Source organism: Arachis hypogaea, chromosome 13 (genome assembly GCF_003086295.3).
Source record: "Arachis hypogaea cultivar Tifrunner chromosome 13, arahy.Tifrunner.gnm2.J5K5, whole genome shotgun sequence".
Taxonomy (NCBI): domain Eukaryota; kingdom Viridiplantae; phylum Streptophyta; class Magnoliopsida; order Fabales; family Fabaceae; genus Arachis; species Arachis hypogaea.
In genome coordinates this window covers 1,772,408-1,796,860 of record NC_092048.1, presented here as the reverse complement: position 1 = coordinate 1,796,860, position 24,453 = coordinate 1,772,408, and the positions used below count along the sequence as shown (strand labels likewise).

General features: G+C 29.9%; 4 protein-coding genes across 7 annotated transcripts; all 4 read right to left on the bottom strand.

Moving 5' to 3' along the window:
* Positions 1-4,836: 4,836 nt before the first annotated feature.
* LOC112735692 (3'-5' exonuclease-like) lies at positions 4,837-5,775 on the bottom strand. The gene has a single exon (XM_025785215.3). The coding sequence runs from the start codon at positions 5,647-5,649 to the stop codon at positions 5,026-5,028; it is 624 nt and encodes a 207-aa protein (XP_025641000.2). The 5' UTR covers positions 5,650-5,775; the 3' UTR covers positions 4,837-5,025.
* An 848-nt stretch (positions 5,776-6,623) lies between these two features.
* Positions 6,624-9,892, bottom strand: LOC140172916 (aldehyde oxidase GLOX-like). Of its 2 annotated transcripts, none has more exons than XM_025785722.3 (4): positions 9,745-9,892; positions 8,047-8,940; positions 7,514-7,805; positions 6,624-7,179 (listed from the first exon to the last, which is right to left on the bottom strand). In XM_025785722.3, exons 2-4 carry the CDS (start codon positions 8,888-8,890, stop codon positions 6,753-6,755), a joined length of 1,563 nt encoding a protein of 520 aa, XP_025641507.1. In that variant the 5' UTR covers positions 8,891-8,940; positions 9,745-9,892; the 3' UTR covers positions 6,624-6,752. The 2 variants fall into 2 exon arrangements, with proteins under 2 accessions (XP_025641507.1, XP_025641506.1); XM_025785721.3 differs by having other exon boundaries at positions 8,047-8,951; positions 9,745-9,890.
* LOC112736324 (pentatricopeptide repeat-containing protein At3g53360, mitochondrial) lies at positions 9,543-14,094 on the bottom strand. 3 transcript variants are annotated; one of them, XM_025785718.3, is made up of 3 exons: positions 13,886-14,094; positions 12,447-12,519; positions 9,543-12,307 (listed from the first exon to the last, which is right to left on the bottom strand). In XM_025785718.3, the coding sequence occupies exon 3, from the start codon at positions 12,237-12,239 to the stop codon at positions 9,972-9,974; it is 2,268 nt and encodes a 755-aa protein (XP_025641503.1). In that variant the 5' UTR covers positions 12,240-12,307; positions 12,447-12,519; positions 13,886-14,094; the 3' UTR covers positions 9,543-9,971. The 3 variants fall into 3 exon arrangements, with proteins under 3 accessions (XP_025641503.1, XP_072067082.1, XP_072067081.1); XM_072210981.1 differs by lacking the exon at positions 12,447-12,519 and having other exon boundaries at positions 9,543-11,909; positions 12,011-12,307; positions 13,886-13,943; XM_072210980.1 differs by lacking the exon at positions 12,447-12,519 and having other exon boundaries at positions 13,886-14,063.
* Positions 14,095-17,395: 3,301 nt separating this feature from the next.
* Positions 17,396-22,976, bottom strand: LOC112736323 (E3 ubiquitin-protein ligase RGLG2). Its single transcript, XM_025785717.2, has 12 exons — positions 22,507-22,976; positions 21,518-21,786; positions 20,736-20,820; positions 20,506-20,646; positions 20,300-20,413; positions 20,119-20,216; positions 19,817-19,896; positions 19,641-19,746; positions 19,401-19,528; positions 18,985-19,174; positions 18,809-18,865; positions 17,396-17,642 (listed from the first exon to the last, which is right to left on the bottom strand). The coding sequence occupies exons 2-12, from the start codon at positions 21,770-21,772 to the stop codon at positions 17,562-17,564; spliced, it is 1,335 nt and encodes a 444-aa protein (XP_025641502.1). The 5' UTR covers positions 21,773-21,786; positions 22,507-22,976; the 3' UTR covers positions 17,396-17,561.
* Between the last annotated feature and the right edge of the window lie 1,477 nt (positions 22,977-24,453).

Genomic DNA, 24,453 nt, shown 5'->3' with positions numbered 1-24,453 from the left:
AATTTTATTCAAAAATAAAAAAAAATATCTACAAATTTAACTATTAATATTATTTAAAAAGACTTTTAAATAATAAAATTTTAATAAATATTTTAATTTAATTCCAAACTATATATATATTATGATAATTGTTATACTTTGAAAATGAGTAAAATTATTACTGGTTGTTTTTATTATTTTTAATATTACAAATAATTAAACTTTAAATTTAATTAATTTTATAAAATTTTTATAATATTAATATTTTATATATTTTTGTACGTTATCTCCTACAAAACATAAGTATATATACTAGCATATATAAATATAAAAATGCTACTTATTTTTTAACTTTTATCTTTTATTCCGTCTTTAAATTTAAATATTTTAATTTATTTAATTAATCATGTTTCTTATATTTAAGGAATCACTATTATTTTTATTTAATTTAAATTTTATAATTATTATATACTTATAAATAACTTGAAGATGAATCACTCCTCTTTTCTCCTTTCAAAAATCATGGAAGCTTTAAAGCTTAAATCTCAAACTTTAATTTTAAAAAATTTACAAAAGTTTGGTATTTTTCATTTATAAAATACGCAACTTCAATTATTTTTGTTCCTTAATTTCATGAAGAACGTATATTATATAAATGTCTATAGAAATTGATATTCAATATTACATTAATATTTTAAAGCATTGCTAGTAAGTCTTCATTAAAATTTTTACCAACCATTTTATCATTAAAAATTGAGATATTCTCCACGTCTAAATAATTTTAACATCTAAATTCATTCAAGTGATTTTAGGTCACACGTTTTTTTTCGCTTTTTTATTTTTTTACGTTTCTTCTCTTTTTTCTTTACTCTGATGCTACATCTTCTTTTTCTTCGTGTTTCTCCTCCTCCTCATTCTCCTCCTTCTTTTTTGTGTTCCTTCTTCTTCGCGTATTTTCTCTTTATTGTCATTCTTTTGTTGTTTATGTTACTGTATTTTTTTTCTTTTCCTCCTTCTCTCCCTAGTGAAGAAGCAGTAGAATGTGAGGAAAAAGAGTTTTAAATTGTGCAGAAAAGACCGAAATTATATTCAGAAATAAACTGAAATTATATTTAGAATGAACTGAAATTATTCAGTTCATTTCTGAGTGAATTATTTTGTTAGGATTCTTTTTGTTTCACTATTTTAAAAGAAATAAAACAAAAAAAAAGAGAAGAAAAATTAAACAAAAAAGAAGAAACAAGAAGAAAAAATTCCTTAAACTTCTCATCATGTTCTTCTTTTCTTATCTTGTTCATCTAATTAAATAAAGAAGAAACCATAATGCTGCAAAATCACTTAATGAATTTGGATGTGTTTTTGTTATCGTCATCACGAACAACACCAACATTTTGCTAACATCTTTATTGGTTCTGATTTTCTCTGGTGTTATCATTAAATAATTTCAGTTTTTTTTTTAATTTATTTTGGTTCATTTGTGAATTAATTTCGGTTCATTTGTGTGTTAATTTTGGTTCACTTGTGAATAAAAAAATTAGTCAATACTTATCAGCAGCATCAAGTGAACCGAAATAAATTAAGAAATGAACTGAAATTATTGACAAAATTTTTTATTCACAAGTGAACTGAAATTAACATACAAATGAACTGAAATAAATTAAGAAATGAACTGAAATTATTTAATGAAGACAGCAGAGAAAATCAGAACTAATAAAGATGTTTACAAAATGTTAGTGTTACTTAGATTATTTCTTTATTAATAATAGGCTTATCATTGTAATTATTTTTTTACTGAGAGTACATAAAGAGTACATAGTATATAAGGTGTAACAACTTAATAAATATTTTTTCAAGAAAGTTTTTTATTCTCTTCAATAATGAGAAGAACTTATTTCTCTCCCTCTCTTAAAAATTATATTATATTTAGTTAATTTTTTTTCACCATTTTGTCATAGATTAATGTTCAATGCATTATGAATTAACTAACTAGATATTACTAAATATTTAGTCTAATAAATGATGTGTTACTCAATGTGTACATTATTTAAGCATGATAAAGCACTACTTAGTAAATCTCTTTTACTAATTTTACTAACCATTTGTCATGAAAAATTATATGGTATTTGAATTACTTTATTTCTCTTTTTTCGCATATTTGTTTTGTTAATTTTTTTATTATTTTACATATATTCATAACACATCTAAACTAATAAGATAATAAATAAAATATTTTTAGTACATATTTAAAATTATTTATATTTGTACTTATATTTTTTAATACGTCCAAAATAATAAGATAACGCATAATATTTTTAGTACAAATCTAAATTTTGTTTAAATTCGTGCTTGTATTTTTTTAACATAAATAATTTTTAACACATCTAAAATTACAAAATTACTCACTAAATAATTTCTTAACGCATCTGAAACTTATCCAAAAATAAATGTGTTCATTTTTCTTGTTAAATAATTATATACCAGATTTAAAATCGAAAAAGATTGATTTTGATAGTATTATTGTTACCTAGATTATTTCTCTATCAATAATAAGCTTACTATTGTAATTATTTTTTAGTGAGAGTACATAAAGAGTACATAGTATATAAGGTATAACAACTTAACAAATATTTTTTCAAGGAGATTTTTCATTCTCTTCAATAATGAGAAGAACTTATTTCTCTTTCTCTCTTAATCCCTTCTGGTTCATCAAACCATCAACATCACAACTTGAACAGCTTAGAGCATGAGATTTTCTTCACACTAAAAAAATAATTACAATGGTAAGCTTATTATTGATAAAGAAATAATTTAAGTAACAATTATTTTAATTTTAATTTGATTAGAATTTAATTTTGGACTATTATTTTTATTTTATTATGTTTAAATTTAAATTTGAATATTTAATTTTAAATAGATATAATTTTAAATTTTAAATATATAAGAAAAAAACTTTGAGACGTAATATTTAAAAATAATTATTATAATTATTTTATTAAAATTTTATAAATAATAACTAATTAAAAGATCAATTATGATAAATACCTAAATATATTGATATAAAAATTTAGTCATCAATCAATTACTATATATTAGTATTTGGTATCTCAAAATTTATTATACTACTAAAATAAAAAAAGTTTGACTATTTTAAAAGTTAATAATTATTAAACTAAAAATATGTATAAAGTAATACGTAAATATAAAAATACATGATTGATAATTTTTATGTGTAGTATATAGTGATCAAAACAGTTAATAATAATATAAATTAATAAAGATTTTGTTTCATTCAAAAATTGAAAAATTACATGCGTAAAATTAAAAAAACTACTTTCCCATTTCATATATCATACTAAAAAACACCCACCTACACATACATTTAAAAAAAAAATCATGAAAGCTCCAAATAATATGAATTTTTTACACAAATTTAGCTAAATCTTTTTTTAAAAATCTTCCATATTTTTTAATTCTAACAAAATTACCACAATATGATATTGTTTTTTTCTTATTTCTCATCCATATCTGTTTTCATTATCCGATTAAATCTATGTCATTTCTATTCATTCACATCTATACAAGAGCCTATATATTTTATATTTTTTTTACAGCTAGCATCGATAGAATTACACACGTAAAAGTAAGCGTGAAACACGACCTAATAATAATATGCATCTTTCGGTTCTGTTGAAACCCAGCTTTCCACGCGGTGCCATGTCAACATGACTCAACTTAAATCTAATTTAAAAACTAAATAATCTTTGGAAGATAAATGTTTAATTATTTTAGATTTAATTATTTTATATTTTTTAATAATTTATCAAATTTTTAAGTGAATTTTTATATCATATTAAATTTTATAATTAAATTTTTACGATGATAAAAATATTAAAATTAATAAAATATTCTATTAAACTATACAGAATATTTAATTAAGTATTAAGTATATTCGTTTTGCTTAATCGAATATTCCATTAATTTCAGTATTTTTGTCACCATAAAAATTTAATTACAAAATCTGATATGGTATAAGAATTCTACTAAAAAAATATATAAAGACCTAATTAAAAACTCAGTAAAATTATAAAATCGACAGAGTAATTAAATTATTATTTTATTAATTTTACTAAATTTTTAATTAAATCTTTATAATTATTTTTTAATTAAATTTTTATATTTCTTTTAATTTTGTAATTGAGTTTTCTTATGTCAAAAATATTAAAATTAATAAAATAATTTTTTAAAATATATACTATCAAAGATCTAATTATATTTTTAATTATAAATATTTTTAATTTATAAAAAAATATTTAATTAATTGTACACTAAAAATAATTTAATTATAAAATTAAAAATAATATAAAAATTTAATTAAAAAATATATATAAATCTAATTAAAAATTTAATAAAATTATAAAAACCAACAAAATAATTAAATCAAAAATAAATTTTACCATTCACCCTAAAAAATAAAGGGAGTCCCTTATTCCCACTAAAAACATTTGGAGAATCCCCGAAGAATATAGAAGGGATGACCTGACCATAATTCGGATACAATTTGCGTTGTAAATTCACTAAATGGTAAGTAGATCATTATTAAGTTGTTTTTTATTTATTAAATATATAATAATAATAAATTATTTAAAATTATAAATTTCTTAAAATTCAAATTAAATCATTGAATATTATTGGCACCCAAAAACCAATTTACTTGTTATCCGAATCGATAACAATGATCAAAATTGCTTAACAATAAAGTTATATTAATCATTAGTTTTAGAAAACTAAGAAAAAATTACAATAATAGAGCTAATTCAATAAACAAAAACAAATATAAGATCAATGAGTTAAAAAGAATAGCAAAAAAAACATATTCTTAATAAACCTATCATCCTTGCCAACGAATTATAATTCAAATGACAAAATCTTCACATATTCACCTAGAGGTTTCGGGTTCGAATCCCACTCCTAATTTTGGGGAAAAAAAATAATAAACCTATAATCCTTAAAAAAAAAAAAACAAATTACATACATAAGAAACATCATTTAGATAGGTTTAGGGTAAACCTCTTCCTTTTGAAGAAGGAGATAGTGGCCAATTTTGTAAGAAGCATAGGCATCAATGCATGCATATTCAATTTGATCTTTGGTCAACTCCTTTGACTTCCATTCACTAGTGCAAATATCCTTTGACTTCTTCATATCAAGCCCCACAAGTTCTTTGGCCAAAAATTTCAACCCTCTAGATGAATAATTTTGATCACATTTTTCTCCTGCAAAAGTAGCCAAATCTATGCCATTTTTGCACTCCAACCCATAATCACTCTTGAGTCTCTTGATATCATTCTCAATTCCAACCCCAACAAATTTGAAGTTAGGATCCATAAGAAAGCTCCTAAGACATTGAGGAACAATATTGTTGAAGAAAAATTGAAAGATTAAACACTTATCCTCAACACATAATTGCAAAATTGCCACCTTTGTCTTCTTGTTTTTGTCTTTGGTCCACTCGGTATCCAATCCAATAATCATGTCTTCTTTTGATGAAATTTGTTGAATCCACTCCTCAACTATGTTGGCTTTGTGAGTGATGATTGTTTCAATGCTTAATCCATCAAAAACCACCACATATTTTGAACTTGAATTGTCTTCCATCATAACCATCTTCATAGAGGCAAGTTAATTTGATGATTAAGGAGGAGAGAAAAAATACAAATTGATCATTAACAAATAACAATCTAATATAGGGGAAAAAAATTTGTGCCTTTTGGCATCATTGTAAAATTATGAAATTTAGGAAATAAAAATATGTTGAAGATTCGATTTGTATATATAGCAATCTAATATTTCGAAAGGTTATCTTTAGAATATCTTTATCATTAGTTTTAGATACTATCTTTAGATTGATCTTCTATTATTTTATCTCAGTTTGTTACATATTTGAATTTGTATTTTAATTTTAAGAAACCAAAAATTTTAGAAGAGCTAATGTAATCTTGATTATTAAAGATTAAAAAAAATAAATCAATTTCTAATTATATAAATCTTCATAGATTTAGCTAAATAATGCTCTAAAGATATTATACAATAAATATTGGATTGACCAATAAGATAAGGCGTGGTTAAAGCAATAAAATTTAGAATTTTGGATTCCATAATGAACCGTAAATTCTTGATGTAGTTTGATCACTTTCTATTAAAAAAGATGTTATTTCCTTTTTATTATAAGTTCGACACCTTTCAAAAATAAAGTCTCTAAAATATTAAAATTAAACTAATTTTTGGGATAAATTAGCCTTATATTTAATTTCTAAAATAAAGAAAAATAAGTTTATATTTAATTTTAGTTATTATTTTAAAACGAATTTGTCTGTCAATAAATTAACTGAATAGATCACACGTTTAAACTTTAATTCAAATCCTAATGTCTTATTATTATCAATGATCATCGATATGTATTTATTTTTTACATTGCATGCAATCATGAAAATTATTTATTATTATTAAATGAACGTTTGAAATTTTGACTTACACCAATTAAATTTCATATCACATCTCATAACAGAGGAGTCAATTTGATCTAACCCTAAAATAAAAAGTTGTAATAACATTGTTCATAATTAAATTGTTAACGCTCAAATAAATGGTTGGAAACAATTTTATTATCTATAATCTATAATATAATAATAATAATAATAATATCATTAGACATTTTGTATATGAGAAAACTCCCAAGTAATTAGTACTCCTAAATTGTATATTAAATGAATCAACTAACCATTATGTGTGAACCTAATCCATTGAGAAATGCTTGGAATTCCAGCATTAACAACAGTGAGCAAGTAGTAACCAGAAGGTGCAACAAAAGATGATGGTGGTGCTTCCAAAATTGCATTCACTGAACCATTTTTGCTCACAACCATTCTCTTGCACCTAAGCTTAAGCATCCTTTGATTCATGCCAAATGCATGTGTTGTAAATGGTGGTGCATATGCACTGAAAGTTACAGTATTGTTACTAATTTGCCCCTTCTTAACCACCATAAACTTCACTCTAAACTCTTTACCGTACCCAATTTGATTACCATATTCTATGGTTAAGTTCATAGGCCTCTTGTTATGGTACCTCTTGTCCATGTAGTGTGGAACAAATGCTTGGAGTCTCAATTCTGTTGGGTATGCCACATTGCGAAATATGTACCTGTTATGAATAATAATAGGAATTATACTCTAGCGTCGTTAATAGTTTGGTGTATAAACATCCCGTATTAACGCAGAATCTGGGGAGGAGCCGCACCCAAAGGGCGAATGTAGGCAGCCTAACTTAATAATTATATCGGTGGCTTATTCCACGTCTGAACCCGTAACCTTCAGGTCACACGGAGACAACTCAGTCGTTGCTCCAAGGCCTCCCTTCACCATTCTTTAATAATAATAGTGAAAATGATAATAAAAGAAACATTTTTATATTAAAATTTTCGCTTCTTAATGGTTGAGATTTCATTGTAAGTTTTATAAATTTTAAAAAGTAATACCTTGGATGAGGGTTGCCACCACCAACCAAGACCCTTCCATCAGGAAGAAGGGTTGCTGATGAATGGTGCATTCTGGCAATGCTTGTGGACTTAAGCACCTTGAACCTTTTCCCAAGTATCCTTTTGGGGTTATACAGGTATGGTTCAAGAGAAGCATTTCTTGCATTGTCAAACCCTGCACAACCATGTTTTGCTCCATTGATGATCAAAATTTGGCCAGTTGGGAGAATCAGCATGTCATGGAGGAGGCGCGGTTGCGGCATGTACTCGATGTTCCATTTGTGATGGTTACCTGCAGTGACAGATCCAAAAAATTTCCAAACACAAGTTTTTAAGTAATTTTTATCTTGACTCAAGTCAAATTAATAGAATCATGGGGAAATAGATATATGCTACTACTCATACAATCCACTAAAAGATAATTCTGAAAATTTCTAAATTAACAAATTAAATGATAAACCATAAAAATGTCACACACCACATCTTAACCCATATCAGACCAAACTATTTACACTTGAAATTCTAACTCTTACCTGTAATTACCATTCTCCCACATGATCTTAAGCCTTCTAGGAACATGCCGTCGTTAGCAGCCCTGAATGCCCCAGTAGTAGAACCACCACATACCATAACTTCCACCTTTTGGAACTTGTCCTTATGATGTAAAGGTAGCATCACAGATGAGCCTGAACTTGGATAGTTTCTTGATCCGTGTCCGGGGATCCGAGGGAATGTCTTGATCACCCGGTTCCTTCTTGCATTGAGCAGGATTGAATCACGGTTTGCGAAAATGAACAAGTTCCCATCAGATGATAAATGAAGAAAAGGATAGAGATTGTTCCCTCCTGAATTTTTGTCATTGGTTTGGTGCAAGAATGGAAGAGCAAAAGATTTTTCTTCATGATTAATTTTTGGTACAAATTCATATGTGAATACGTTTCTTCCACCAACAATAACAACTCTGTCATGTTCTGCGAGTATTTGACTAGAAGCATACCGCCGTTCATCAAAAAGGGTCTTCTTTGATTGAATCCAACCACATGTAAGATTCTTTCCACCACCACCACCACCACAGGGTCTACAGAATCTTATGCTTTTAGCTCCATTGCCATATCCACCAGTTTGCAATAGTGTTCCATTGCTAAGAAATGAACCAGAGGAACACCATGTATCAGGGTCAAGCCTCAAAGGCCTAACTTTGTTAGCAGCAATGTCATACTCTACTGAGTGTGCATAGCATGTAGGATCCACAAGATCATTGTGACTTGTGGTGCACCGTGTTCCATTGTAGCGTTTTCTTAATTTGTAACCTGATTGGCCGGCTCCGGTTTGGTCAAACATTATAACCGTGTTCCGATTGGTCAATGCCATGTGCATGCTGACCACACCAGAATTGTGAAGTAGAAGTTGCCATTGCCCTTTGGTGCCTATAGAGGAACTAGATTTTACATTGGCACCATTAATCAACACAGCACAAAAGATGATCAAGATTAAGATTGTGATAATCATGGATTTGGTGCAAGAAATTATTATGACCATTGTTTCATACACCATGTGATGATGATGCCTAGAGGGTTATGGTAATTATAAGATTTAGCAATATAAGGGTAATGTTTCATGACATTGTTTTGGTTGGGGGCGAGTAACTAGAACTAGAAGTCATGCTCTTGTAAAGAAGAAATTAATTTGACAAAATCTTAACCTAATTATCATATAGTGTATGATGATTGATTAGGATTTAATTTAATAAGAGTGGTGGTGTCTTGAAGGAAGTAAATAGCAGTTGAGTGTTTGGTGGGAATCCAATTGATTAACATAATTTTATACTCCCTCATTCATTAAATATGATACCTTATTTTTTGTTCCACAATGTCATTTTTTATTTAAAATTTATCATTATATTGTCAATTATATCCTTATATACAAATGCATTCTTAACTTTTACTACAGTAAGAAATATTTACTCCATAAAGTAATAACTAATATTGACCATTTAATATAAAGAAGAGAGACAGAAGAAAAAAGAGAATAATAGAAGAGATCATTTTTCCTATACAAAAGAAATAAGAATATCTCCAACAAAAATTTTAATAACTTACATTGATTAACATATAATTCATTGTCATATATTATATGCAACAATCTATTTAGCCCAAAGTGATATATGGCATTAAACAAGATATAACTTAGAGGCATACTGCATATCATCAATCCCAATAACTGATGCATACCTTGTTTAAGTGGAGCTTAACTCACCCCATCTGTCACATATCAGCAGCATAGTTTCAACAAACCAATATGGGATTGATCAATATTGTAAGTCCCTTGGTCCCTTAATCTGTAGTCCCGGTTTGGGATAGGTTAGTTGGGTTCTTAGTATAAGGACTTGGATGCAGGTTGTTCAATCGGGAACCAAAAAAAGCATAGCTTCGATGAAACCTTCCAACTAACTTCCTCACTAAATGTCAATGTCTAACCATTTGCAACTATCATAACCATCATCCAACATCTGCAACCATAACTCTTCAAGCATTGCGTATATTTTTTCCCTTTGAGGATGTGATGTATCATCTGAGAAGAACACATGGATCTTATCCTTGACTTCTATCCAACTCTGACCAGGAACCTTTGGTACACCTGTTTGTTTCATCAAGCTCCTTAGTTTGGCAACATCTTCCCAGTTTCCGGCAGAAGCATGAATATTGCAAAGTAACACCATTGCAGCAGAGCTGGAAGGATCAAGCTTTAGTATATTTTCTGCAGCTCGCTTCGCAATGTCAACATTACCATGAGTTTTGCAAGCAGATAGGAGAGTTTTCCACGTAGTAATATCGGGGTCAAATCCTGTTTTCATGATAAAAGTCTCTGCTTCATTCAAGCATCCAGCTCGAGCAAGCAAATCAACCATGCATGAGAAGTGCTCTCTTCTTGGTGGAATACCTAGTTCGACTTGCATGGTTTTATATAGGTGCCATCCTTCCTCCACCAATCCAATGTGACTGCATGCGCTGAGAACCCCGAGATATGTGACCTCATTAGGGTGAATACCAAACTTTCTCATTCTTCTGAAGAGATTAAGTGCTTCATGTGCAAGCCCAAATTGTGCATAACCAACAATCAAACTACTCCACGAGATAACATTTTGGTTGAGAGTTGAATCAAAAACATTTTGAGCAGATTTAAGTGATCCACACTTTGCATACATGTCAATCAATCCATTGCAGACAGAAACATCTAGCACAAGTCCACTTTTAACACTAAGGCAATGGACTTGATTCCCGGCTTCCAATGAAGCTAATTCTGCGCAAGTTCCTAATAAGTTCATTATGGTGATATTGTCAGGTCTATTTGCAGAAGAAATCATTAGTTTAAACAATCTGAAAGACTCTCCTGCTTGTTTATGCTGCAAGCAAGCTGAAAGAATTGCATTCCACGAGACTAAATTGGCATTCTCGCTTATATCTTCAAAAACATTAAATGCATCTTGTAGATTTGAACACTTCGTGTACATGGTTAGCAAAGAGTTGCAAACAGGTGCATGCTTATCGAATCCTAGTTTGATAATGTAGGAATGAATTTGCTTGCCTTGGTTGGGTGCCATCGAGCTCCCACAAGCAGAAAGTAAGGAGAGGAATGTAATGCTATCTGGGACCAATCCCGAATCCATCATCTGACAGAAAAAATATATGGATTCATTAGCATCACCACTGTCAGCAAATGCTGCAATAATTGCATTCCATGACACTAAATCAGGGCTTTCAATATGATAAAATGCAAGTTTTGCTGAAGGTAAGAATCCAAATTTTGCATACATATCTGAGAGCGAACATCCAGCAAAGGTATTCCTCCCTAAACCAAATTTAGTACATACTCCATGTATTTGCTTTCCGAATTCTGGCTCTAGCAGGCTGCTGCAAGCACTGAAAACACTGCCAAATATAAATTCATTTGGCTGATAGGAACCCTGCCTGAGCATGTCTCTGAAAAGATATAAAGCATCTATCTCATTACCGAATTGGGTAAACCCTGTAATCATGGAACCCCAAGAAATCAAATCCTTTGTAGAGATTGTAGTAAACACATCTGAGGCGTGATCAATTTGTCCAAATTTTGTATACATTGCAATAAGAGCATTTTGTGCAATCAGATGATAACCAAATCCTAATTTGATTACATGGCCATGCAGTTGCCAACCTAAAGTTATATCACCTGCAATAGAGCAAGCCTTGAGTATGCTTCCAAAGGTTAACTGGTCTGGTAAATGTCCTGATCGCAGCATTTGCAGATACATGATGATGGCATCATTCTCTTGACCGTTTTGAGAGTATCCAGAGATCATTAATGTCCATGAGACCACATTTCTCAGCTGCATTGCTTCAAAAACTTTTCTAGCATCCTTCAAAGAACCACATTTTCTATACATATTAAGAATATGATTATGCAGAACAATGTCTGGTCGATGGTTGGAATTTAGAATGTGATCATGAACTTTCCTACCATATTCAAGAGATTTAGAGTTGGTACAAGCCAGTATTAAATTCGTATATGTGCTTGGTTCTAGCTGGATACTTGAGTTCTTTATATAGAAATCGAATGCATGGAGTGCTTCTTCATAATGGTGCTGCTTGCACATCAAATCGATGTAACTGCTGCTTGATATTGGCTGTATAATAGGTTTTACGCATTTACATAAATATCGAACTTGTCCTTGAGTAATCATTGACATGGAATAATTAAAATGCAAGAGTACTAAAACTCTTGGCTAGAGCTTCCATCTTGACCTGCCTCCTCTACCTAGATGAATTCAACAGGAAGAAGCCATTAGGTTTTGATGTTTCATTGCTCACAACGATAGCAAAAAGATTAAGAAATAAAAAGGTGCCTACAAATCCAATAATAAAAAGTTGAGCAATGCTGAAGTGAAAAATGTTACCTATGATGCCAATGAGACAGACAAAATGAGATGCAATCGAATCAACATTGAAAACCAAGTGAACAGCTTCTTTCTACAAGAACCATACACAAGAATCAAATTTTTGCACTCAATGGCAATGTTAAATGAAACTGGCCAGTTTAGAATTAACCAGCGACTATATATATCCTAAAATTTGGGCAGTTAACAAAATTATAGTATTTCCTTCTCAAATGGAAATGCATGAAGATGTATATTAGCACTCTGCTAACTGAAACAAAAACATCTTTCATCTTTGTAGCAGCTTAGTGGAAAGATATCTAATTATCGAGTAAATGCTCAAGTAGTCCCTAAAATCTCACACTTGAATCAAGTTGTTCCCCGAAAAATATATTGCATCAAATTGGTGCCCAAAATTTTCACCATGAATCACGTTAGTCCCTAAGAGCACTCCAACATTGACGGTTATGTGCTCATGTGGGACTCCAATGGCTAGCTGACGCGGAGGATGACATCAAATGATTTTGTTTGACTCAAATTGGTCCCCAACCTAAATCATAAAATATAAACTAACTCCCAAAAATTAGTCTCATCCTTTACCTCTTCTCCCTTCTTTTCCTCTCCAGTGTTAAATGAAAGTATCTCTACCGCAAGTAACATAAAACTCAGCATTGAAATCAGAACTTTATACTAAAATCATTCTAACTCATCAATATTTAGACACCCACAAATTATATGCTATATCATTCACAAATTATGTACTTTAACATTCACACCACAAGAATAAAAATAAACTAGTAGCAAACCCATACTAACACTAAGAAGGCAAAAGAGCTATTGAAATATCAAACTAGAAGTAATTAAAAAGTTCCAATTTCTATCAAGCAAAGTAACAAACACATAGAGTGCTATATTACTAGATATTTGTGAACCAATTTCACGCTGCCATTGATACTTCCTATGTCATCATTTCTGCAATTTTATGACTGACAAATGAAGATTATTGACAAGCAAATCAAAGAAGGAGGCACTGACCGGTGGTGCTGAAGCAGGGAGCTAAGTTCAGCATTTACTCTCTAACTATCTAAGTTTCAAAAGCTTGAAGCTTTGCTTACTGCTACAAGTGTGGGTTTAATCTCTCAGCTTCATAGTTCACACTATCAAGGGTGATAAAAGTAGAGTTTGCAAGTAAAAGCTAAACCTATAAGCAAAACGTAAAAGCTCAAACTTTACATCTTAATGAGTAAAATCCCAACTCATTATACAAAAATCCAACTAAAAATTAAGTGCTGAATTAACAAATTTCACAACTTCTCGCAAAGTCAGAAGTAATACCAGTAATTAGTAACCCCTAAACCCTAAACACAAAATATTCATTATAGTGAAATTGAAGATGCCAAATGAAATTGAAAATGCACCGAAAAAAACAAACTTGTTAGTAAACGAGTGAAAGTATGCACCTTGAGGAAGCAATGAGGGAAAAGAGAGGGTCGACCACCGCCAGAGGCGGTTCCGATCAAGCTATTTTCTGGTCAACGGAGATACGATTAGTTGAATTTTTTTTTTTTTGGTGACTATACGATTAGTTGAATTGACCAAACTAGAATACCGATACATTGAATTATTGATTAATTAGGTAAAATAAATAATATGAAAAAGAAAATTTGACAAATTGTTTAGGCATGAAATTACATAGTGATATAGTAGTAAAAATATTTACTTTTTATAGTTATAGCGTAAATAATAATTAAAAAAATATAATTTGATGATTATATAAAAGGTAAATTATACTTTTTGTCCTTGAAGTTTACTAAAAGTTTCAAAATTACCCCTAAGTTTCAATTTGTTTTAATTTTATCTCAAAAGTTTTCGATTTGCATCAATTCTATTCTTTAAATTGACGCCGTTTAAATCAGACACAGACGTTAGTGATGTGTCCAAATAGAATGTTTGATGTGGCAAGGAAAGTCAAATTTTTAAAATACTTATGTGTGAGTAACCCAAGTATATCAATTAGCTTCCTTTTTCAAACATAACCCATTTGTCTTCCGTTTGACACAAAAGGAACATAACCAGAAAAACAAAGTCACACAAAGAAACTTGGTGGGTGGTCAGACGTTGCGCCGTGGTCTTCAGTTCGCCACGGCGACGTGCAGGACGATGCAAGTGGCAATGCCGTCGAGACTGAGGGAGGAGTTTGGGATAGGGTTTAGTCATCAACGAGGGAGTCTGAGATAGCACCGTTGTGATCAAGGTTTCTAATGAGGTAGGCCACCATTTAATTTTGAAATTGCATGTTTGAATGGTTAGAATTTAGGCATTTTTTTATCACTCTAGATTGTTGTTAGAATTCATCACAGGGGTAGGTTTTGTAGTGATAAAGGTAAAACTGAGTATATTGATGGTGAGGTGACAACAGTTGATTGGTGTGACCGAAATAGTTGGAGTGTTATAAAGACTTATGATGTGGTTGGAAAATTTGGGTACATTGCTGAGAACATTGGGATACTGTGGTATAAAGATACTGAGTTAGGATTAGAAGGGTTGAAGTTGTTGAAAGGTGATGAAGAAGCAATGGAAATGACAAATATAGGAGTTGAAAATAAGGTGATTGACTTGTATGTGGTGTATAAGACTTCAGTCCCTCATAATTTCTGTTATGACATTGGTTATTTAGATGTTGGGGATGGGAGCAAGGTTGTTGAAAAAGAGTATGTGGATGTTGATGGTGGGTCAAGTAATATTAGAGAGGCCCAAAATATTAAAGTAGAGGCTCAAGGTGGAAGGGTGGATACGGAAGCCCAAATGCAGAGATTAGTTGATGTCCACTTAAATATTGAAGAAGTGGTTCAGAATGTTGGTGATGGGACAATAGTGAAGAAGAGGATGACACTGATGATCTAGATTATGAGGTTGATTCTAATCTTCATTTTAGTGATAGTGAAGATGATTATTGTGGTGATGATGGGCTATTTGATGTTGATATAATTTTTGGGGAGATGTACCAAAACATAAAGAAGTCTAAAAAAAAGTAAGAGTGTTGTTGAGAAATTAAAGAAAACTCAAAAGGTGGCTGTTGGAAAGAAAAAGAGAAAGAGCTCTCATTTAAGCGATGATGAAGAATTGAACAGTGATGAGTTAGAGGAATTATCGAGTGAGGATGATGAAGTCAGCAAAAAAAATTTTCCGTTCACAAAGAATTGAAGGATATGAGCAATTATAAGTGGGAAGCTAGAACTCTCTATGCAACAAGAGAGGAGTTCAAGAAAGCTGTGAGAATATAATTTTGGGGATTTACTTTCCTTGCCACATCAGACATTCTATTTGGACACATCACTAACGTCTGTATCTGATTTAAACGACGTCAATTTAAAGGATAGAATTAATGCAAATCGAAAATTTCTGGAATAAAATTGAAACAAATTGAAACTTAGAAGTAATTTTAAAACTTTAGTAAACTTCAGGAACAAAAAATAACTTTACCCTTATATAAATTATTCTATGCTATTTAGTGTATTAAAATAAACTTATAAAAAACTTATTTTAATTTTAGATTAATGCTTAAAAATATTGAGTCAACTTCAATGATTTAGAAAGATGTGATTGATATAATAAAAAATTAAGTCTATTTTTTTACTAAAATCTAAATCAAGAATATAATTTTACCATCTTAACTTATTTTATATTTTATTTTTATTACACATATTTAATTAATAACAAAATGAATTAATAAGCATATTAATACCTATCAATTCACTACCATTAATAATATGGTAGTTTTAGGGAATAGGAACAGAAACAATGACATTTAGAATTTTGGAAATATTGACTTTTTGTGAAATATTTGTGAAAAGCTAAGCTATTCACATATTTGATCATGGTATATGGGCAAAGCAAAATTACCCTCTAAGCCATTTTATACATTATATTATATTATATCATGAGTTTAATTTTGATGTATTAATAATATAAAATATTTTATACAATTATATAATCACATTCGTTCTTCTATATGATTATTTACACGGTCAATGAAAATAATAATTATTTTTAATAATATGACATTACGTAATTAGATGCAAGTATAAAATTATTTTACACTGGTAGTATATTAATATAATTTAGTCTATTAAGGGCTCGTTTGGAAAATTTCAAAAGTAACTTTTTTTAATTTGTGACTTATGAAAAGTAGTAGTATTAAATTGTATGTTTCTAAGAAACTATTTAAAAACCTACAGAAAAATTAAAAAAAAATAACTTTTTTTTATAATAAAAAGCTTTTTATTACATTTCTTTTAAAATAAATATTTTTAAAACTAAAAATCTAAACACAAATTAACTTATTTATAAGCTACTTTTAATATAGATATTTATTATTTAAATTATTTTTTCAAAAAAAACTTAATTAAGATGTTTCCATACCTAAGTCCATTAGGAGAGACATTTACTTTTCTTAAAGTGTATTATTGAGTCAATGAAAAGTTATTTGTGGATAAGATAATAAGTTAGTGTAAGCTCTCACCTGCATATTACTATATTAGGGTTGTTCATCAATAAATATATAAAGCACTCATAAATTAATGTACAAAAATACAAAAACAACCTTGTCCAACTCATCATGTTTCATGTCATATCCCATCACTAAATTAGTGTCCCCATTATTCACTAGTGAAATTTAAGGATTTTTGGTATCCAAATAATTCACACAACTATGTTGTTCCACCGACAATGTTAGATGGCTTGGGAAAAAATATATTTTATAGTGATTCTAATTATTATAAAACTTAAATTATATTTAAAAAATATAACTAAAATTAAAATCACTTTTTTATTTAATATTATTTTTTAAAATTAAAAAATAAAAATACAATTAAATTAAAAAATTATTAAATAATTAAATCTCTACCTAATGAGGGGCAAGGAGCATTATGTTGAATGATGAACCACCACATGTAAATGAAATATAAAAATAAGCCAAAAGCATAGATTTGTTGAACCAATAAATACCAAAATATTTACAAATAAGGACCTGAATAAGCAATATTTTGTTGCCCATCCCTACTTACACACCTTCTCACCAAGAAAGTTGCACACAATCCTTTCTTTTTTTCTTAAAAAAAATTGAGATATATAACATTAATAAAGTTTAATTCTTGTGTCAATAGTACTCCTGCATATGGGGCATAATTCAAGCTCTTGTCCACATTCACAGCATGTCTGCAATGCAAATTACCAAAAATAATTCAAAAAAAATAATAATAAAAAAAGAATTATAGCAGGCTCATTCAATCATGTCTAACAAGCTCTAAAAATATTCACAATCAATTATTAATTAATTTCAGTTATAGCATTAGGAGGTTATACATAAAGGTTAAATTACACAGTTGATCCCTACACTTTCAGTGAAATTGCAAATTGGTCCCTACACTTTAAAAGTTTGTAATTGAGTCCTTAAAGAGAATTAAAATTTGCAATTTAGTCCCCATCGTTCAAAAAGTGTTTGATTTAACAGAATATTTTCAATATATTCTCTATTTTAACAGAATATTCTCAGTATAAGAATATTCTGTTAAATCAACACTTTTTGATCGGCTTGGGACTAAATTGCAAATTTTAATTCTCTTTAGGGACCCAATTACAAACTTTTAAAATGTAAGGACCAATTTACAATTTCACTGAAAATGTAGGGACCAACTATGTAATTTAACCATTCATAAAATAAGAAAAATGAGTGATTGTGTATGATCATGATAATTGTCTTAGAAAAGAAATACAAAGACACTGACTGAAGATAGAAAACACAATTGGGATAGAAGATTCAAATTTCTTGTCTTTGTATTTCTCTCTCAGACAAAACAACTATGCTCCGTGTATACAAAAAATTAGTCATTTGTTGAAAATACATGTTAAAATACAAAAATACATATTGAAAGTGTGTAAAACAACATATGTAGTTATATACAAATATATAGTAGCTGATTTTTAGTGTACACGTAATATTTTTGTATATCAAAAGTCCAAAACACGCAAAATGCATCTATCGTGTTTAGACTAAGAAATTGCGACGGAAAAGTGGAAACCGTGACGACAGAATACAACAACGAAGCTTTATCCCACTAGGTAGAATCGGCCGTGAAGACAGAACACTAAGACAAAAATTTACGTTTTTGGTTGCCATCAAACGAGATACAAAATAATTTTCTTTCGTAATTTTGTCCCTACACAATCCAAACACTCCCGGAAAAACCAAAGACGAAAACAAAGATGATATCTTAATTTTCTATCTCGAGACACTTATCAAACAGTCTAATGATACGCCACGAGCATGAAAGTTTTTCTCGTGTCATGCATGCGAGAAAGCATTGAATCGAGTGGATTCTTACCTGATGCCCACAACCAAATGCCATGTTCTTGGGATCAGTAAGACAAATGGGACAAAGCTGCAAGGATCATCACATTATAATGAAGGTTCAGAGTAATGGTAATTCACAAGGAAAGTTGAAAGTAAGATACAAAAGCAAGAGAGAGAGTAATAAAGTGTGTTCAACTGTCCAAGTACCTGATTATCAGATGCAGAAGTCGCAGGAGGATGTGCGGGAAAGACATCATCGTGTCTTTGACTGTGAGATGGCGCAGTGGGGCGGAAACTGTTTTGTCGCGAAGCTTTCGGAGAGTTATAAGATGGCGTATTGGAACCATATAGCGGCGGTGGTAGAGCAATCCTGTCTATATCTTTCCCTCTGCGAGCACTGCTCAAGAAATAATAGGATGTAAATGACTTCGTTATGCGAAGCTTGCAAAAGGCTACTACTCCCTCCGTTACGAAATATACATCACTTTCACTTTTGGTAAATTGGAAATTCAATGTATTCGGATACAATTTACACCGGATACATTAGTTTTCCGTTATACCAAACAAATGAAAGTGACATTTATTTTGAAAATTAAGTTAAAAAAAAGGGTTAACTTCATTACCCCAATATATTAAGTTCTAGTGTTGCCTTGTACTGAGAGGGTATTTCCATCAAAGCAGCAAGTGCAAACTCTGCTTCCTTACGTGATCGATCCATGTTCTTTGACATTATTTCCGTAAAATTCACAAACTATGGAAGGAATAATTTTACAAAAAAGAAGGGTGGAAATTAAGTTTAACATTAATAGAAATATAAATGAATTGTGAACCACGAAACTGATAACTTCGGAGGCGATGCATACCTGGAAATTATCAAATGCTCGGGCAGGGATGTTATCATCAAATTGTCTCATCATGTCCCACGGCCCGTCGCCAACTCCAACCAGAATGATCGATAAGGGATATTCGCTGTCAACAAGCACGTTTTAGAAATATGATAACCAAAACAATGAATAAAGTGAAACAGTTAGATAAGTACCTTGCTTTCACAATAGCTTCTACCGTGTTCTTTTCTTGTGCACTCAATTGACCACGCTCGGTATCAACACTTCTTGTTACCTGCAACAAGTAGCAATCCTCAATATTTCGATATGAAAACTCTAATGTTATTTATCAGCAGCCACATATAAGAAGCGAGACTGAGAACTAAAACCTTATGCATTAAGAGGGAATACGTAAAAAATGATTTAACAGAAAACCACTTAGATTAAGGAATTCGGTGTATGCTATTTGTGTAAATCACTTTTATTATTTTCAAATTCAATTTGAAAAAGATTGTACCTGTCCATCAGCTATGATCAATAAGACATGGTACTGGCCTCCACTTTGCTCAACAATGGAGACTGCCATCTCAATAATTGGGGCAAATGATGTCGGTCCTGTCGCATGTTGGAAGGCAAAAACGGCATAAAAAAGGGGCAAACTAAGAATGCTAAAAAAAATGAAATGAAGCTTAACTGACCTGCAAGCCTTAATTGAGGGACTAATTCTCGATATCGTGACAACACTTCTTCAAATCCGTGACAAAATCTATCATCCGGGTAGAAACTAAAAACTTCTTGGTCATGTGTCGATGCTGCCAATATGTAAACGTGCACACACAATGTAACTCACAAGAACATTAACTATTGGATTTTAAAGAGATCATAACAGTGTTTCTCGAATTACCATCACCGAACCCAAAACAAGGAATCAGGTTATCCTCATCGAAGGAAGACAATGTTTTCCCAATGATAGATATAGCTTGTTCGTATGGATTTTGCTCGTGACCAATGTGATGCAAGCATCTCCTTTGAAATGATCTTCCACCTGGTCAAAACGACAAGCTATGCACGTTGAAGCAAAACAAGCAGGAGAAAATAGAAAATAGAAAAGAGAGAAGTCGAGCGAATCAAAACCTGTCCACTCGTTGCTCTTTGTAAAATCAATACCAACAATGAGGTTGGAAGATTCTAGGCCAGCACCTGCCAGAGCATCGGTTACCTTCAAATATGAAAATTTAATTCAAAATGTCAGAAACAGAAAACAAATTAATTTAGAATAACTAAGGCTAAAATCCAAAAACAAGAACATCTTTACATCCTCCAACACAATGCCGAAACGAAACGAATAGCTATGTACAAAAAGATGGCCAATGTGAAACAAGATGTATGTACAAAACTTGCACCAAATAGACGAGAGATGATTTCTTGTACCAAATCCGGCACCAACTTTATAATAACAATTTCAAGTAACAACTAAAAGCAACAGTCGCAAGACCGAAAAATAGGAGTTCCCCTCAAACTTTAGAAGATTTCTAAGCAATTTGATAGCAATGGCAATAATGTTCCGAAATAATTCATGACCTGAAGAGCTGAACACCTAAACAGATTCTTGTTTCTCAAAAACTTACATAAAAGTGCATGAGTTCCAACATGACCAATTTCAAAGTTACCAAACTCGAGAGTACACCTGTATTCGTGAAGTATAGTTTAATTGGATTGTAAAACTAAACTTGTAAATAAAATTAACTCGAGAGTTTGATAACCTTGACCAGTTTCATTTTTCGGCACAACGCCAAAAAATCTTTCTAGAGATGCCAATTATCATGCAATTTGCAAACAAGAACCGAGTTATTCTGCAACGACAACCCTGAAAATCGTTCTAGAGATACCAGCAGAGACTAGGGAGATAAAATTACCTGCTCCAAGCTATGATAATTGTCATCTATCCTCGAATACTTCCTATCCAACCTCTTCTTCTGCTCCGCGGGACGGCCACTCCCGCTGCCACCATAGCTTTGAGATGTGTTGCCATGATATTGATAACCCTGAGGCCCATGATACTGAGGGTTTTGTGCATAAGAAGGTGTTTGATATTGAGGGTACCATGAATTTGAATTCGACCTCGTGGTTGAACGCCTGGAACTACTTCTTTTAGAACTTGATCCACCCATAGAGATTCTTTATCCTGCAGATAAATTCAGAAGCCCCATGAAATGAAATCATTAAAAATCAAATCTTTTTAACTCTAAAAGCTGTGTCTTATCAAGCTAAAGAGATCAAAGACACATTTTTTTAGCTCTTAAGGAAAATCTAAGTAACTTTTTTTCCCACATTATTATAAAAATAATGAAAATCACAATTCACATAAAGCAAAAGTCAAAACAACACCCCAATTTGCATTTTAATAATAAACTTGTTTTTCAATTTTCAAGCTAAATTCTTTATCTTGCAGAATATTCAGCAATACAATAAAAACAATCAAAGATCAAATCTTTAAGAACTGTACTGCACTTTTTCAAGCTCAATCTAAGTTAAATTAAAAAAATAACACTTTTTTTTTCTCTCCCTAACTTAAAAAATTCATGAAAATCACAATTCACATTATGCAAAAGTCAAGATACACCCCAATTTGCATTATAATAATAAACTTGATTTTCATTTTTTTTTTTTTCAAATCATGAAAACTACACAAAAGAATCCCATGATTTCTATTTCAATCCCTTTTCACATTAGTTCCAAAACTCTTACATACCAAACCCCTTTTTTTTTTCCCTTTTTGTAGAAAAAAAAAAAAAGAAGACACTTTTGAAAACTTTGACATCAGAAACAGAAAAGCTGACAAATAAAGCAAGCAAAAAATGAGAAAAAAATGAAAATGCATAAGGAAAATAAAGAAAGATTATACCTTGAAGAGGTGGGTAAGAGAGAATGAAATGAAAAAGCATAACACACTAACAAAGATCGAAGCTTTTGGTGTGTTTGAGTGTCTTCAGTGCACTGGATTTAGAGATAGAAGCAATGGATATGTTTATGTTATTGTTTTTATGCTGCAAACAAAACAAAATGTTTGATTTTGATTGATTGGTAAGTGGTGGAGAGAGGTTGTTGCTTCCACGAAGTTTCTCTTAGCACTTCACTTTTCACTCACTCACTTTGTTAGGCAAAAAAAAAAAAAAAAGAAGATTAAAAAGGAAAACAAAGAAGAAAAAAAAAAACTAAAATTATAAAACTGTTTATTGTTGTTGTTTGTTGTTTCTTGCTAGCTTCTTTTAAATATTGCTTAATCATATTAAAATGTTGCTTAATGCTTAGCACCCAGGTTTTGATTTGCGTTCTTATCAAGCGGTGTAGGGATTAGGCCCTTAGATTGGGATTAGGGGTGTTTGAGGTTTTATCTAATTATATTTTAAAGCAAAAAAAAAAATTTTTTTTCAAAATTAAGAACGAGACTTGAAGTCAAATTCAAAATACTTAAATAAAAATAAAAATGTTATGTCATTTGAATTTAAAATATTTTTTTTATTAAAGATAAGATTTAAGAGACTCGAATCCGTAACTTCTTAATTGAGTATGCGGAGATTATACTATTTGAGTTATTACTCATTGGCTTTGAATTCGAAATACTTAAATAAAAATAAAAAAGTTATGTCATTTGAATTATAATTCGTTAACAAAAATAAATGTCATTTATATAATATAAAAATAAATAATGTTACTTTATTTTGATAATTTTGTATAATAATTTTTTTATTGTTCATAAAATTCTGGACTCGTAAAAAAAATAAGGTCAACATTCAGTGTTTAAAATAAATTTTTTATTAGTTAAAATAGTATGTTCTAATAAAATTAAAAAATTATAAATTCAACTCTTAGAGTTGAGAAAATACTTTTTTATAGATTATGTTTTATAAAAAAACATTTTGAAAAAGAAAATATATATACCAAAATTCTCTTGTATTTCTATTATATATAGTAAGTATATAGTATAGGTAAAGATGATAATATCTAAATTTAAATAGAAATTAATTTATATTGGTCAAATAATTAATTCGTTTGTTTATTTAAATAAATATTGAGAATTTGAATGATATTTGATGTATATAATAATTCATTGAATTCAAAGTAAAGTAATCTTTAACTTATTAAATTAGTAGATATTCAGAGAAAAAATTAAATTTAAATAGTTAATTAAATTTGATTTTCAAATAAATGATGATATGGCTTGTTCATGTGTTTTGATTTGGTTGATTTGACCAAATTTAACTACATAAATTTGTAAATTCGTTTTATTTTTTTGAAAGAATTTCAAGTGTACCAGAAATACCGATGTTTTAGTTATTTTAACCGTTGATTTGAATTATAAAAAATATATATAATATATATTAATTAAAATTAACGGTTAAAACAATTAGAATACTAATGTTCTCGGTATACTTAAAATTTTTCCTATTTTTTTTATAATAAATTTGGTTAAAAATTATTTATCATGGGTTTTCTTGGATTATTCATCAAAATATGGAAAAAAAATTTCCCTCTCTTTGTTTCTATTATTAGTGTTACATATATTATATTATTTTATCTTTAATTATTAAATTAAAATCTCATATGCATATCAATTAGTGGGAATTGAACTCCCATGATTCAGGGAATTGGTCAAACTTCGACTAACTACATCCTATTTATTGGCTTTGAAGAACTATAATTTTCATTTTGATGAATATGAAGTGTGTAAAACACTAAAACTTTATGAAGAAAATAGTGTGGCAAAAAAAAAAAAAAACACTTAAGAGATGATCACTCCTGATAATTTCAAAAGTTCAAAGATGAATTATTATTTATTTAAAATATAAAT